Consider the following 16,206-nt stretch of genomic DNA (forward strand, 5'->3'; position numbering starts at 1 on the left):
GCAAACTAGTACCAAAGATGATGGATAAATTAAGATAGTTCACTCAGGCAGTTAACCATTGACAAAAATGGTCAATTCCGGGCTACTTAACTCGGCGTGTCCATATACACCAATGTAATAGCAACTGGGTCTAGTCTACTTAGTTCATTGACTTGCATCGAACCAGGAAAAGAAAAACAGCGAGTGGGGTGTCTCGCTTCCTCTTCCCTCTCTGCCAGTACTAGCTGTGGTACAAGTAGTCGGAAGAGGAAGCGAGACATCTTACTCCCTCATTTGTTTCAGTGGAAGTCAATGAACTAAATAGACCAGTCCCAGCTGCTATCACATTGGTGTCTTTGGGAGAGCCACCCCTTTTAAGTACGCCGGCATTTATATTTTGTTCAATGGTAAACGGCCGGAGTAAACTATTTTCATTTATCCACCATCTTTGCTATTAGCTAGTTGTTCAGTGGTCATGGCTTGAAGGCTTCCAACTTTTGTCAAATTCATTTCAGATTTGACGTTATGTAGCAGGTTAGGATAATTAGGTGAAGGTTGGGAAAAAAAGTTGGGGTTTGCTATACTGAACAAAAAAATATAAACGCAACATGCAAAGTGTTTGTCACATGTTTCATGAGCTGAAATAAAACATCCCAGTAACTTTCCATATGAACAAAAAACATATTTCTCAGAAATGTGCACACATTTGTTTACATCCCTGTTTGTGAGTATTTCTCCTTTGCCAAGATAATCCATCCACTGGACAGGTGTGGCATATCAAGAAACTGATTACAGCATGATCATTACACACATGCACCTTTTGTTGGGGACAGTAAAAATATATATATATAAAAAATAATAATTAAAGTGCAGTTTTGTCACAGAACACAATGCCACACATCTCAACAAGTTCAGGGAGCATGCCATTGGCATTCTGACTTCAGGAATGTCCATCCGAGCTGTTGCCAGATAATTGAATGTTTTAATTTCTCTACCATAAGCCAACATTGTTTTAGAGAATATGGCAGTACATCCAACTGGCCTTACAACCGAAGACCACTTGTAACCACACCAGCCAAGGAAATACACATCCAGTTTCTTCACCTCCTGGATAGTCTGAGACCAGCCACTCAGACAGTGATGAAAGTATTTGTCTGTAGTAAGCTGTGCTCTGGACACCATATGTAAACTGATTGCCCCCCATCTATCTTCAGAGCTCGTGCTGCTAGGCGACCTAAACTGGAACATGCTTAACACCCCAGCCATCCTACAATCTAAGCTTGATGCCCTCAATCTCACACAAATTATCAATGAACCTACCAGGTACCTCCCCAAAGCCTTAAACACGGGCACCCTCATAGATATCATCCTAAACAACTTGCCCTCTAAATACACCTCTGCTGTCTTCAACCAAGATCTCAGCGATCACTGTCTCATTGCCTGCATCCGTAATGGGTCAGCGGTCAAACGACCTCCACTCATCACTGTCAAACGCTCCCTGAAACACTTCAGCGAGCAGGCCTTTCTAATCGACCTGGCCGGGGTATCCTGGAAGGATATTGATCTCATCCCGTCAGTAGAGGATGCCTGGATATTTTTTTTAAATGCCTTCCTAACCATCTTAAATAAGCATGCCCCATTCAAGAAATTTAGAACCAGGAACAGATATAGCCCTTGGTTCTCCCCAGACCTGACTGCCCTTAACCAACACAAAAACATCCTATGGCGTTCTGCATTAGTATCGAACAGCCCCCGTGATATGCATCTGTTCAGGGAAGCTAGAAACCATTATACACAGGCAGTTAGAAAAGCCAAGCCTTTTTCAAGCAGAAATTTGCTTCCTGCAACACTAACTCAAAAAAGTTCTGGGACACTGTAAAGTCCATGGAGAATAAGAACACCTCCTCCCAGCTGCCCACTGCATTGAAGATAGGAAACACTGTCACCACTGATAAATCCACCATAATTGAGAATGTCAATAAGCATTTTTCTACGGCTGGTCATGCTTTCAACCTGGCTACTCCTACCCCGGTCAACAGCACTGCACCCCCCACAGCAACTCGCCCAAGCCTTCCCCATTTCTCCTTCTCCCAAATCCAGTCAGCTGATGTTCTGAAAGAGCTGCAAAATCTGGACCCCTACAAATCAGCCGGGCTAGACAATCTGGACCCTTTCTTTCTAAAATTATCTGCCGAAATTGTTGCCACCCCTATTACTAGCCTGTTCAACCTCTCTTTCGTGTCGTCTGAGATTCCCAAAGATTGGAAAGCAGCTGCGGTCATCCCCCTCTTCAAAGGGGGGGACACTCTTGACCCAAACTGCTACAGACCTATATCTATCCTACCCTGCCTTTCTAAGGTCTTTCGAAAGCCAAGTCAACAAACAGATTACCGACCATTTCGAATCTCACCATACCTTCTCTGCTATGCAATCTGGCTTCAGAGCTGGTCATGGGTGCACCTCAGCCACGCTCAAGGTCCTAAACGATATCTTAACCGCCATCGATAAGAAACATTACTGTGCAGCCGTATTCATTGATCTGGCCAAGGCTTTCAACTCTGTCAATCACCACATCCTCATCGGCAGACTCGACAGCCTTGCTTTCTCAAATGATTGCCTCGCCTGGTTCACCAACTACTTCTCTGATAGAGTTCAGTGTGTCAAATCGGAGGGTCTGCTGTCCGGACCTCTGGCAGTCTCTATGGGGGTGCCACAGGGTTCAATTATTGGAACGACTCTCTTCTCTGTATACATCAATGATGTCGCTCTTGCTGCTGGTGAGTCTCTGATCCACCTTTACGCAGACGACACCATTCTGTATACTTCTGGCCCTTCTTTGGACACTGTGTTAACAACCCTCCAGGCAAGCTTCAATGCCATACAACTCTCCTTCCATGGCCTCCAATTGCTCTTAAATACAAGTAAAACTAAATGCATGCTCTTCAACCGATCGCTGCCTGCACCTGCCCGCCTGTCCAACATCACTACTCTGGACGGCTCTGACTTAGAATACGTGGACAACTACAAATACTTAGGTGTCTGGTTAGACTGTAAACTCTCCTTCCAGACCCATATCAAACATCTCCAATCCAAAGTTAAATCTAGAATTGGCTTCCTATTTCGCAACAAGGCATCCTTCACTCATGCTGACAAACATACCCTTGTAAAACTGACCATCCTACCAATCCTCGACTTCGGCGATGTCATTTACAAAATAGCCTCCAATACCCTACTCAACAAATTGGATGCAGTCTATCACAGTGCCATCCGCTTTGTCGCCAAAGCTCCATATACTACCCACCATTGCGACCTGTACGCTCTCGTTAGCTGGCCCTCGCTTCATACTCATCGCCAAACCCACTGGCTCCATGTCATCTACAAGACCCTGCTAGGTAAAGTACCCCCTTATCTCAGCTCGCTGGTCACCATAGCATCTCCCACCTGTAGCACACGCTCCAGCAGGTATATCTCTCTAGTCACCCCCAAAACCAATTCTTTCTTTGGCCGCCTCTCCTTCCAGTTCTCTGCTGCCAATGACTGGAACGAACTACAAAAATCTCTGAAACTGGAAACACTTATCTCCCTCACTAGCTTTAAGCACCAACTGTCAGAGCAGCTCACAGATTACTGCACCTGTACATAGCCCACCTATAATTTAGCCCAAACAACTACCTCTTTCCCTACTGTATTTATTTTATTTATTTTGCTCCTTTGCACCCCATTATTTTTATTTCTACTTTGCACATTCTTCCACTGCAAATCTACCATTCCAGTGTTTTACTTGCTATATTGTATTTACTTTGCCACCATGGCCTTTTTTTGCCTTTACCTCCCTTATCTCACCTCATTTACTCACATCGTATATAGAGTTGTTTATATTGTATTATTGACTGTATTTTAGTTTTACTCCATGTGTAACTCTGTGTCGTTGTATGTGTCGAACTGCTTTGCTTTATCTTGGCCAGGTCGCAATTGTAAATGAGAACTTGTTCTCAACTTGCCTACCTGGTTAAATAAAGGCGAAATAAATAAAATAAAAAGTAAAGACCTTTTCTGTGGTGAAAAACTCATTCTGATTGGCTGGGCCTGGCTCCCGAGTGGGTGAGCCTTTGCCTTCACAGACCAACCGATGGCTGCGCCCATGCTAAACCATGTAGATCCATAGATTAGGGCCTAATTTATTTATTTAAATAGACTGATTTCCTTATATTAACCGTAACAGTAGAATAGTTGAAATTGTTGCGTTTATATGTTTGTTCAGTATAAAAAAGCAAAGAAATAAAACACTTTTGACGTCCATTTGACAAAAGCTGGATCCCTTCTAGCCATGACCTTCGTAAGTGCTTGTTGTTGCGGTTAAGGGATGTGACGTCGATGGTAAAAAGGATCACATTAATTGTTGTAATTGATTTGCAGTTTAATTGCGCAAATATGCACTACTTGAAGTGGCTTTCTATATTTACAATACTAAAATTATATGTACGAAAAAGAATTTGTATTTGGCTCAAATTAGTAAAGCCCCGCTTTCCCCGGCCATAGTGTAACATGGTCACGTGCTTTCTTGAAAAAAAAATATATTTTCGCGAGGATTATTATTATTATTATTTTTAGCAAATATTGAACTTAAAAACGTGTCTTTATTTAATAAATATATACATGTAATAATATGTATTCATAAATATAGTCTTATATTAGTCTTTATCCTCAAATAGTTTTTACCCCTACCACAAGTCTCAACGTGACACTTCCTTGTTTTTCGAAAAGTTTTATTTGGTAGTAGTTGGCTATCTATGGCTAGCACAATTTGACATGGATCCTGTTGGAATATGAGATGAGGTGCATTGATTAACATTTCTTAAACTTTAAGGTTTAGCTTAGGTTGTCCATGGCTGTAAATATAGGCTAGATACATTGAGAAGTGTAAACTAGCAGGGGAAGATGTTATCCGCGGCCAACGAAGATTTCAGGGTGAAGTTTCCACTACATTCCTTAGTCTGGGAAAATGATTACAGGAAATTGGAAAACGACTCAACAAAGGTAGCTATGTCAAAATATGGACAATGAGCTAGCTATAGGTACTTTTCTGTTTCGCTGCCTTTAGCTAACTAACTACAGATTTATTTGCTTCAAAGTGTCTGAAGCTAGCTAGCACGTTACTAACTTGGCTACCTTGATAGCTAACGTTAGCTACTTGGCCTGACATGGATAACCATATACTTTGATTGGCGTAATTCCTAGGCTATGTATGCTCTGCCAGTTTAAGGGTTCATGGAATGCCATGTTGCATTATTGATCATATTAACTACAGTACACATTTCATTCAGCATAGCTAGCCGCCTTGTTTACATTACTACTGGCTACTTTGTTCGACATCTGGCACAGGCTGGCCACTGATTCTTGAAACGCCTTAAGAGCTTAGAAACGGTATTTTCCTACTATAATAACCTAGCTGAGAATTGATGTGGATAATTATCAGCAAATCATAACCCAAAGATATGGTTGTTTTTCTCCATTCTAAATGTTTTTGTGGTCAGTTGAGTATTTGTTATTAACAGGAAATGAGGGAGTTCTTTTAACCTGAGCCGCGGTGAACCGGTTTATGGCCCGTGAAGTGCAAAAGTGGTGAGGGAGGAGCGCCCATCACAAATTAACAGTAATCTGAGCTGCTCGGTCAATGCAGCATTTAGCCTCTTTTATAATAGGAGAGTGAAATACACTCTCGTCTCTAACATGTAGGTTCAGCATTCCGGAACAGTCCCATTACAAGTCAGAATGTTGAACAAACTCCATTTCAACTTACTTCACCTGTTGTCTTCTGATTTTGCCACTATGTCTGAGGTAATCTGATACAAAATATCCACAGGGAAGCGTTATCAATCAGACCTTCAGTATGCTGGTCTGTATATTGATTTGTGTTTTTATTTTCAATACTGACACAATTCGCACAAACACTTGCACAATATGGCTGAGCCAAACCGAACCATAGAGTGCATGTTGTCCCGCACAATCAGCTGGCAAATTTTACTAACACTTCCAGATTGAGGAAATGTGATTCGGATGATATGTTTGGTTACATTTGGCTATTGTTTACATATTGTGCAATGCGTCAGGAGATTGAAAATACAAGCGGCAGAACCTACCGGTGCTGCAAAAAGTTGGGTAAACAACACTTTCCTGTGTATAACCTATCTCCACCTCCTAACTTCAAAAGGACCAACAGCATGTACAACCGGTAAAGTAAGTGTAAATATAATTGTATTCAACATTCTGGCTTGTAGGGAACTGTTTGTAAGCAGATTTCTTTCAGACTGAATATCCATCACTTTTCACCCTGTGCAAACTCCTCCCACCTGGGTAACCTGGGCCAGATGATTGAATCTCCTCAGTGTAGCTATAACTCCCAGTGTGTATGATGTCGATCTCATGGAGATCTCGAGAGATTCTCTTTAGGTAGCTAGGCTATTTGTTTTTGAAGCCATTGCGATGCTTGTTTGTTTGTTTCTCTCAGAACGACGTAGAGGCTGTGGATCCCAGGGGAAGGACACCGCTCCACCTGGCTGTGTCGCTGGGCCACCTGGAGTCGGTGAGAGTGCTTCTGAGAAATGGTGCTGAAGTTACCAAAGAGAATGCCAAGAATTGGACAGGTTAGGCCGGCTTTCCTCCATGACATACTGCAATCCAGACCTCTGTGCTTTGCCTTGATTAGCCCTATAAATAGTATGCCAAATTCATGATATTTATAATAAACATTTACGTTTGGATATTGTCTTTTTTATTTGTAATGAATAAAATAAACGTATATCCAAATGTAAATGTTTATTAATACCATTACTTTGGCAAACTATTTATATGGCTATGGCTTCATCTGACACGCCTTGGTATAGGTCTATTTGTTGGTTGTTAAATTGTGTGATCAAAGTCACTTCCACAAATTGACCTTGGGGGTTTCCGTAACAATTTCACACATTATGTACACTTGAATCAGTAGGTGTCTATTCCAGTCGTAGTGGGACACTCTATTTCTTTCTACTGCTTCACACAATACCTCTTGTTACTACACACACAGCTTACTGGCTGATGCTGGCCATAACAAATGTTTACAAAAGTAAGAATTGTTATCACAGAAGTATGTTATATGTTAAAAATATCTTCTTGTCGTAAGCATGTGTTTGTGTGTAGTGCTGCAGGAGGCAGTCAGCACCGGCGACCCAGAGATGGTTCAGCTAGTGCTCCAGCGGCGAGACTACCTCAAAGCCTCTACAGCTCTGGGAGGAGTGCCTGAGCTTCTGAGCAAGATCCGTGAGGTGTTTTCTCTCTCTCTGTTTGCTCCCCTCTCTGAAATGTTTTCACTCATCACACTCATTACAAAAAACTAAGAACTGCAAACTCAAGCCTCTTTTCTACCTCCCCCCCAGTCCCAAGATTTCTACATGGAAATGAAATGGGAGTTCACAAGTTGGAGTAAGTTCTACTTGAAAATCCCCCTTTACAATTGTCCGTGTGTGGATGTTTGCAACGTTGTAGTTTACATTGCTTTCCCATCCTTTCCCAGTCCCTCTCGTTTCCCGGGTTTGTCCCAGTGACGTGTGTCGGATCTGGAAGAGTGGGGCCAGTCTGCGCGTGGACGCCACTCTGCTAGGCTTCGAGAACATGACCTGGATCAGAGGTCGTCGGAGCTACATTTTCAGGGGAGATGGTGAGTCCCTTTTTCCCTGAGTGAGGCTTACACACAACTGTGTCCTCCTAACCTGTGTTTTAGCAGGCCGTCTCATCTTTTATCTCGCCTTCTGCTCTGTTGGCTTCTGTTTCATAGTGTGTGTTTGTGCTCATTGGCAGATGCCTGCACAGAGTTGATGGAGGTGAACCATGACGAACAGGTGGTGGACACGGAACGCTTTGACATCTCCAGGGAGATAGAAGACGTAACGCTGGACTCCATGCAACCTGCAGAACAGGAAGTGGCCAAGCGGCTGACCACACCCATTGTCAATACCTTTCTGGACACCAGGGACATTGCTTTTGAGAGGCGAGACCCAAACCGTACTTTATCGTGTTTCTCTATTGTGTAGTATAATGTGTCGGTTGAAGGATGTGCACATTAGTATAGGGATTTATAGTAACATGACATTTAAATTGTTTTTCACAGAAATAAATCTGGGATTTGGGGTTGGAGGAGTGACAAAACGGAAGTTGTCAATGGTTTCGAGGCAAAGGTTTGTGCATTTATTAAAACATTCTTGTTTAATTATTTTGTTGCTTGTCTAGGTTTGCTGACCTTACGCAAGTCCCTTTCTTTATTTTGACCAGATCTACAGTAGATTGCCAGCTTTTTTTTTTTTTTTTTAAAAATAGTTAGTTATTTTTCTTTTAGTACCAGTAAACGGAAGAATAGTATGCGGTATACTGCACGAGTTGTTTTTCTTTTCATTGCAGGTTTTCACTGTGAACAATGTAAACGTGGTGATCCGGACGAGGACAGAGCATCTCACCGATGAGGAGAAGGCTAGAATAAAAAGTATACACTCTATGATCCCTCAGGGAGGTGGTAGAGGGACATACCAGTTAGTCTGTATCTGAAATGGTTCCCCGTTCCCTGCGTAGTGCACTACTTCTGGCCTAAGAGACATGGTCCTTATCTCAATGTTTAATAAGCAGAGTTTCAGTTGCAGTGTAATGCTAGGAGACTCGTGCACAGCTATAATAACCCAGAGAGACCTGTCTCGGTTTAGAAGGGGACTTGTTGGAGACCAGCGCTCTGTCAGACACAATAACACTTTTTGTGGATTGTCTCTTTTTTTTGGCTTCTAGGTGAGAGGAATGTTCTGGAGTCTCTTCTGGGCACAGTGGAGCAGCAGATAAGTGCTCAAGGGGTAAGGGATCAGCAGACCTGAATTTGAGGTTATTGTGGGATTATCCCATCGAATTTCAGTATTGCCTACATAGACAGACTCTCACTTGCCTATTTGGTTTATAATGGCTTCAATAAGAATGCTTCGTCTTGGTTCATATTGACTTCAATAAGAACGGTGAACTTGGTTTATAACGGCTTCAATAAGAATGCTTCGTCTTGGTTCATATTGACTTCAATAAGAACGGTGAACTTGGTTTATAACGGCTTCGATAAGAATGCTTCGTCTTGGTTCATATTGATTTCAATAAGAACGGTGAACTTGGTTTATAACGGCTTCAATAAGAATGCTCTACTCTGGTCATATTGTGGATAGGACCTCACTCTGGAGTACGCGACAGCCAACAACCCCACCGCCATCACACCAGAGGAGTACTTTGACCCTGCGTTTGACCTTGAAGACCGAGACATTGGCCGGCCCATTGAACTTACCATCCGAACCCAGAAGTAAGAAAATTATGTTGCAAAACCCAAGAGAGAGCGAGACTTTCTGATCAGTATTCATGTCATCAGAAGTCTTGATTGTTTTTCTAACAGGTTCCCTCTCAGTTCATATGAAGGTATTGGTGTTTAGGTTTTAGCGTAGGGGTGATTGTATTGAGATGGGACTACTTTGCAGTGAGCATAATCTACAAATCGCCATATCTACAAATCATGATGGGATCAAGATTAGCGATTCTGCGCTTCCTCAAACTGATCCCTCAAACACGATATGAGAGTTTTCTGGTTCGTATTCATTAGGCACCAAACAGAAGAAAATGGGACTGAAACAGGAGGGACTGCCGTAACTTGTCCAATAAGAAATTCTTATTTTCATTTTCCGTTGCAAAATGTTTTTCTACGGTGTACAATAATGAATACAACCCTGATGTGTTCAGGTTCAAGGGTACATTGTGGATGAGCGAGGAACACCCCCTCTCCCTGGTGGAGCAGGTCACCCCCATCATCGATCTCATGGCCCGGACCAGCACACACTTCGCCCGGCTGCGGGATTTTGTCACCCTCAAGTTCCCTCCAGGGTTCCCTGTAAAAATAGGTACAGTCACACCTTTGGAACAGTGTGACGAAATGAGAATGTTTACACAAAATGCTTGTGCCAATCAGCTCATTCAAGCACAACTGTATCACGTGTCTCAGAGGAGGTCTGCTGAGCAAGGTTCAGTCCACCCTGTCCATATAACCTTATTCCTTGTGAACTAAAAGGCAAAACGGACCCCAAATCAGCCCTCCTACTCTGAGACACTTCATACATACAGGGCCTGATTGAGGAAAACCTTGTATGTGTATGTGCAGTTATCACAATGAAAAGCCCACCATTGAGGCGTTTGCTTATAGATAATGGGATCCGTGGAGTGACCCGTCTTTGTTTCCTCTCACACAGAGATTCCCCTATTCCATGTGCTCAACGCCCGCATTTCATTTGGCAGTGTCAACAAATGCACTACGGGCGAACCCTTGGAGACACCCCCCTCCGCTGCCACACCCGAGGAGGAGGAGGAGGTGGTGGAGGAGATGAGGGAGGAGGGAGGCTGCGGCGAAGCTGCAGGTAGGCAAAGCATGCCCATGCCGCTGACCAGGGTGACTCCGGTATTCGTCCCCATGGGGTCTGAACAAAACAAATCGCACATTTAGTCATTTCTCAAATGTAACAGATGAACAACCAATATTAATGTTTCTATCCATATCGCTTTTGATCGAAATGTCAATATTAACAGCCACCACTAGTAACATCATTCTGTATGACTGTTCCCTCCACCCAGTTCCCCCTCTATTCCAGGTGTGCCCGTCGGTGTTTGAGGTGCCCTCACACTACCGCCACCGAGGAGGGGGTGGCAGCCGCCACACGCCGGTGTCAAATCATGACGAGGAGCTACTGCAGTATGCCATCCACCAGAGTCTGCTGGAGTCCGGTGGGGGAGCCCCGGGACAGGTCCTAGATCACACACACACACACCCCTCCTACTCATCTGTTTGACTCCCTATCTGGTCCTCTTGCGCTCACGGCCATCCGCCTTCGTGTTCGACCAGTGGTCGGTCTGTTCAGGAAGCTGCAATGTTGTAAAACTTCCAGATAGAATGGATTGCGTGGAAACGATAGTATTGTCTGACATAAGGAATAGGGAACTCTGTCCGTTACATTTATGCAAGTTTTATCTGCGACGTGCCAGGAGTTTCACCTCGCTAACTCCACCTTTTTGTTTTGTCCTCTAGGAAGTGACCTGGGAGGATGCCAATGGTGACCTCACAGACCCCATACTCAGTAGCCAGAGTGACGGGTACACCAAGTATTCATGCATATCATTATCTACACTTTTCACTTTTGTCCAAAGTGACTTCCAGTTAGCACATACAGTATATTCAGACTATATCCATATCCCTCTGTTGTTCCAGAAGCATCCCAGGGGGGGTGCTGGTGGACTTGGGAGACACCACGTCGAGTCTGGCGAGCTCGGGCACCTCTGCCTCCAGCCCCGACACTGACCTCCGCATGGCCATGGAGCTGTCGGCCCGGGCCCAGGCTGAGGAGGAGAGGAGGAGGAAGGAGGAAGAGGAGGAGCTGGAGAGGATATTGCAGCTCTCGCTCACAGAGAAGTAAAAAAAGGAAAATAGGAGGGAAAGAATAATAATTAAGGCCACGCCTTGCCATAACTGCATTAACTTTTCGTTGATCAAGAAGCGGCCACCACCACACCCCCAATCCAGCCCCACCCCACCCTCCTTCACTACAATCTGCCATGACACCGGAAAAACATCCATGTAACATATGTCAAATAAAACCATCTGTATTTAATACTTTAATACCTATTTTTGGTTTTAAAAAAAAAAAAAAAAAAACAGATGTTTTGCTAGATTTGTATTTCTATATAACACTTAGGCTCTGTCTTAAAAGTGTAGAAGCTGTCAAATCCTTGATTCCTCCCGTCCTTTTTAAAACAGAGCCAAAGCCACTCCGCTCTCCCAAAGAGGTATCCAGGTATTCTTTGATATTATTTTGGGAAGGATTTCCATTGGAGTGTAAGGGTTCCAACAAGTGATTGTGTTTGTTGGGTGTTGTGAAGATCAGGTTAAACTTGGGACCGGTAGCTGCTTTAGTTGTGACTCTGGAAGGTTGTTGTTTTTAGAGCCCTGGGTCAATTTCATTAGGCACCAAATGGACGGGAGCAGAATGAAACCGGGAGGGGCTACCTGCACATTTTCAGTTTCCTGTTGCAAAAAGTTTTTAAAACATGTTTTATTTTTTTATTAAGATGACCCTGGAAATGGCATTCCAGTCACACAGCCATTCGAAAGATTGAATATCTCAGGGTTCCATTGTTCTACAGTCCCTCTGAAACTAGTGAAAGTGCAGTATGTTAGTTTATTGTAGACACATCGAACATGGTTTTCTGGTCATCAATATGGATTTTTTTTTTCTACTTTGAACAGAATATCATCAAACAATATGACTTGCTGGTGCTTCCAACCCTTTTCCTTCTCGTGCTGCAAGAATTCATGTTTTGTATTCGTGTTGTCATTGACACAATGTTAAAATGAAAGTGAACTACATGATCATTCAAACAGGTTTTGACTTGCCTCAGAAACCAGGTTTTATTCAATTGGGCTAAGGGCTTGTTATGCAAGAGGGTTTGATCTTGTTGGCCATGGTCACTGGGCACCATCAAGCATCAGAGCCTCAACAAAGCAATAGCAGAAGCCGCTGTGCCTACCTGTGGATGGCAAAGGAGCATACACACGGTTCAGTGGTGCTCGCAAACAAACAAGGTCGAAAACATTGATTATCGTAGGCATTGTCTAACACTTTCCTTTCTTAAATGTCAAAGAATCTGTCCATTAGACTTCAAACTCAACAGGGTTCTAAGGACTCCTGTTAGGGCTGTCTTTAAAAAAAAATGTATCTTGAAACTACAGAGACCTGTGAACTGAGTGACGTGTCAGATCTGCTCCATGTAGCATCATTTTGTACTGAAGGAAGCGATCCCCTCTAACGTTCCCAATCCCAAATGGAGCTTACCTACTACAGTGCCTTTGGGAAGTATTCACACCCCTTGACTTTTTCCACATTTTTAGTTACAGCCTTATTCTAAAATGGATTCAATTGTTTTTTTCCCCTCATCAATCTACACACAATAACACAATGACAAAGCAAAAACAGTTATTTATAAATAAAGTATTCAGACCCTTTACTCAGTACTTTGTTGAAGCACCTTTGGCAGCGATTACAGCCTCGTGTCTTCTTGGGTATGACGCTACAAGCTTGGCACACCTGTATTTGGGAAGTTTCTCCCATTCTTCTCTGCAGATCCTCTCAAGATTTGTCAGGTTGAATGGGGAGCATTGTTGCACAGCTATTTTCAGGTCTCTCCAGAGATGTTCGATCGGGCTCTGGCTGGGCCACTCAAGGACATTGAGACTTGCCCCAAAACCACCCCTGTGTTTTCTTGGCTATGCTTAGGGTCGTTGTCCTGTTGGAAGGTGAACCTTCGCCCCAGTCTGAAGTCCTGAGCACTCTGGAGCAGGTTTTCATCAAGGATTTCTCTGTGCTTTGTTTCGTTCATCTTTGCCTCGATCCTGACGAGTCTCCCAGTCCCTGAAAAACATCCCCACCGCATGATGCTGTTACCACCATGCTTCACCCTAGGTATGGTGCCACGTTTCCTCCAGACGTGATGCTTGGCATTCAGGCCAAAGAGTTCAATCTTGGTTTCATCAGACCAGAGAATCTTGTTGCTCATGGTCTGAGAGTCTTTAGGTGCCATTTAGCAAACTCCAGGCAGACTGTCATGTGCCTTTTATTGAGGAGTGACTGATTGGTGGAGTGCTGCAGAGATGGTTATCCCATCTCCACAGAGGAACTCGAGAGCTCTGTCAGAGTGACCATCGGGTTCTTGGTCGCCTCCCTGACCAAGGCCCTTCTCCCCCGATTGCTCACCTTGGCCGGGCGGCCTGCTCTAGGGAGTGTCTTGGTGGTTCCAAAAATGTTCCATTTAAGAATGATGGAGGCCACTGTGTTCTTGGTGACCTTCAATGCTGCAGACATTTTTTGGTTCCGTTCCCGGATCTGTGCCTCGACACAATACTGTCTCGGAGCTCTACGGACAATTCCTTCGACCTCATTGTTTGGTTTTTGCTCTGACATGCACGGTCAACTGTGGGACCTTTATATAGACAGGTGTGTGCCTTTCCGAATAATGTCCAATCAATTGAATTTACCACGGGTGGACTCCAATCAAGTTGTAGAAACATCTCAAAGATGATCAATGGAAACAGGATGCACCTGAGCTCAATTTCGAGTCTCATACCAAAGGGTCTGAATACTTATGTAAATAAGGTATTTCTAAAAACCTGTTCACTTTGTCATTATAGAGTATTGTGTGTAGATTGCTGAGAATTTTTTTTTGTATTTATCCATAAGGCTGTAACGTAATAAAATTAGGAAAAAGTCAAGGGGTCTGAATACTTTCCAAAGGCACTGTATGCTCTTGTGCAGACCTGAGAAGATTTGATAGGTGTACTCGATATGGTAATAAATTGAACTTGCCCTCTGATGGGCTAGGGAATTTTTTTTTTAATCGTATTGCCAATTATATCTCCACAAGTGCATAGTAGGGTCTTGATTCCATTTGGGCTTGGGCCACAGACATGATTTGGTTGGGAGGATCAGTGTTCTACTGCTACTAAGGCCAGACCTACTAAAGACAGCAGAGAATATTTGAAATGTCTCATCTTTAAAGCTGTGATCAAGGGGCTTAAAAAAAAGTTTCCCGTCCAGTGGTGTTGCTGGACATAAAATGAATTAACCAATGTAGTTAATTACACTGATAACCAACAGCACTTTGGACATGTTACTGATGTGTCCTTTCGTCTGTTTTCTGGGGACTAGAGCTCAAAACAGCTAATGATCAAGTTGCCAAACAGCAGAACATTCTCTAAAGTACCTGAGTTCACTTTGATTAGATTTCTGGGGAACAGTCTTCGTACTGCTTAATTTGCTAGCAGGTAAGCTTATTTTTTCTAACAGAATTCAAGAAAGCATTTGTTAACTGTGATGTTGGTTTCAAATTGTTTTCTTTCTTAAATAAATGCACTTTATTTCAATTTTGGTGAACTATGGCTTATTCTTTTACAAGTAGCCTGCTTCTTGCTAAGAATAACAGCAGATGGTGCAAAACCATTCTTTTTTTCTGATCATAAAAACATAATCCTTAATTCGTTTTTCCAGACACAAATCTGCCCTGATCATTGACCGTTGAATGACCCCTGAATTGCTGTAAATTTCAGATTTTACCATTTTACAGGACTGGATTAATTGGTCACAGCAATGCCCTTTGCATTGTTTCATGAATAATCATTGGTATATATGGTTAGATTATCACATAGATCTATGAATGGATGGTATGTTTTGTTAGGCTAAATATAGTCACCGCCTTCATTCAAATCCTGACATCTGCTCTGTGCGTACCACACTGACCAATTAGAGCATCTGAACTGTTTACCGTAATCCAATTGGACACTATAAGATTATTATGGTGGATATACACGGGCACCATATTGTGTAAGAGGAATCAACTCTGAAAATGGAATCGAAAATTCTATTAGCCCTCTTCATGAACTGAGAGCGATTATTCATAATCAAACAGCTGTCATCTTTCCAAATCTCACATTTAAAAAAAAACAAAATTAGACACAAAATGAGCAACAGGGAAATGGTTTTGGTGTCTTCAACTATTTCTATTCATTATTGATTTTATTACAATTTGTCATTTTAGTCGAGGGATCTGGTTTGAGGTAGATTTTCATTGTAGATGCTTGTAGTAATGCTGACCTTTTCTAAACTTGACAGCATGTGAGTGAGTACCAATTGTGAATCTCTTTGAAAGTGACAGCTACATCATGGTGTCATATATGTTTTAAGCACCATGCAACCAGTCTCACTTCAATGTCTCCTGTAATACTTAAAAAGGGAAAAACAGGCAACAACAAAATATTTAGGCATTTGAACACTAAGAAGGTGATTACACACTGATGTAGCTTCCAAATGGTGAAAAGGTACTGTGGAAAATTGCACTGTTTACCTTTTTTGGCAGCTATGAGAAGTCTCTTCTTTTTTTTTTTTTCAATTATCCATTTAAGTGTATTTTCTAGCCAACTGTTACCTGATAAAGGTATGCTTGCTAACTTGTCTAACTAACAATGACGATCAATAAGAAGCGGTCCCATTTTGTAAGATACCTTAATGCTCTGTCACAGCTTGGTGTTTTTGGGGTTCTTTTTCACATGCGTTAATTCTTTAACTCTCAAGCCACCAGATGGCCCATCTC

The 16,206-nt window shown here is 42.7% G+C and overlaps 1 protein-coding gene across 3 annotated transcripts; it reads left to right on the forward strand.

The window, feature by feature from the left end:
• The first annotated feature begins 4,639 nt into the window (after nucleotides 1-4,639).
• Nucleotides 4,640-14,983, forward strand: LOC115139774 (ankyrin repeat domain-containing protein 13A-like). Of its 3 annotated transcripts, none has more exons than XM_029677529.2 (15): nucleotides 4,640-5,016; nucleotides 6,488-6,623; nucleotides 7,159-7,283; nucleotides 7,395-7,440; nucleotides 7,532-7,675; nucleotides 7,816-8,005; nucleotides 8,126-8,192; nucleotides 8,413-8,494; nucleotides 8,788-8,849; nucleotides 9,204-9,334; nucleotides 9,766-9,923; nucleotides 10,269-10,433; nucleotides 10,648-10,817; nucleotides 11,099-11,172; nucleotides 11,279-14,983. In XM_029677529.2, exons 1-15 carry the CDS (start codon nucleotides 4,918-4,920, stop codon nucleotides 11,481-11,483), a joined length of 1,854 nt encoding a protein of 617 aa, XP_029533389.2. In that variant the 5' UTR covers nucleotides 4,640-4,917; the 3' UTR covers nucleotides 11,484-14,983. The 3 variants fall into 3 exon arrangements, with proteins under 3 accessions (XP_029533389.2, XP_029533391.2, XP_029533390.2); XM_029677531.2 differs by having other exon boundaries at nucleotides 4,642-4,815; XM_029677530.2 differs by having other exon boundaries at nucleotides 4,644-5,016; nucleotides 11,099-11,163.
• Nucleotides 14,984-16,206: the final 1,223 nt, after the last annotated feature.

The sequence above is a fragment of the Oncorhynchus nerka genome, linkage group LG13, assembly GCF_034236695.1.
Source record: "Oncorhynchus nerka isolate Pitt River linkage group LG13, Oner_Uvic_2.0, whole genome shotgun sequence".
NCBI classification, from domain to species: Eukaryota; Metazoa; Chordata; class Actinopteri; order Salmoniformes; family Salmonidae; genus Oncorhynchus; species Oncorhynchus nerka.

Bases quoted from the DNA above. Each gene is read 5' to 3' on its own strand.
- LOC115139774 (XM_029677529.2), top strand. From the start codon at position 4,918: ATGTTATCCGCGGCCAACGAAGATTTCAGGGTGAAGTTTCCACTACAT. The intron at 5,017-6,487 runs GTAGCTATGTCA...TGTTTCTCTCAG, and splicing joins TGGAAAACGACTCAACAAAG to AACGACGTAGAGGCTGTGGA. The intron at 10,434-10,647 runs GTAGGCAAAGCA...CCCTCCACCCAG, and splicing joins AGGCTGCGGCGAAGCTGCAG to TTCCCCCTCTATTCCAGGTG.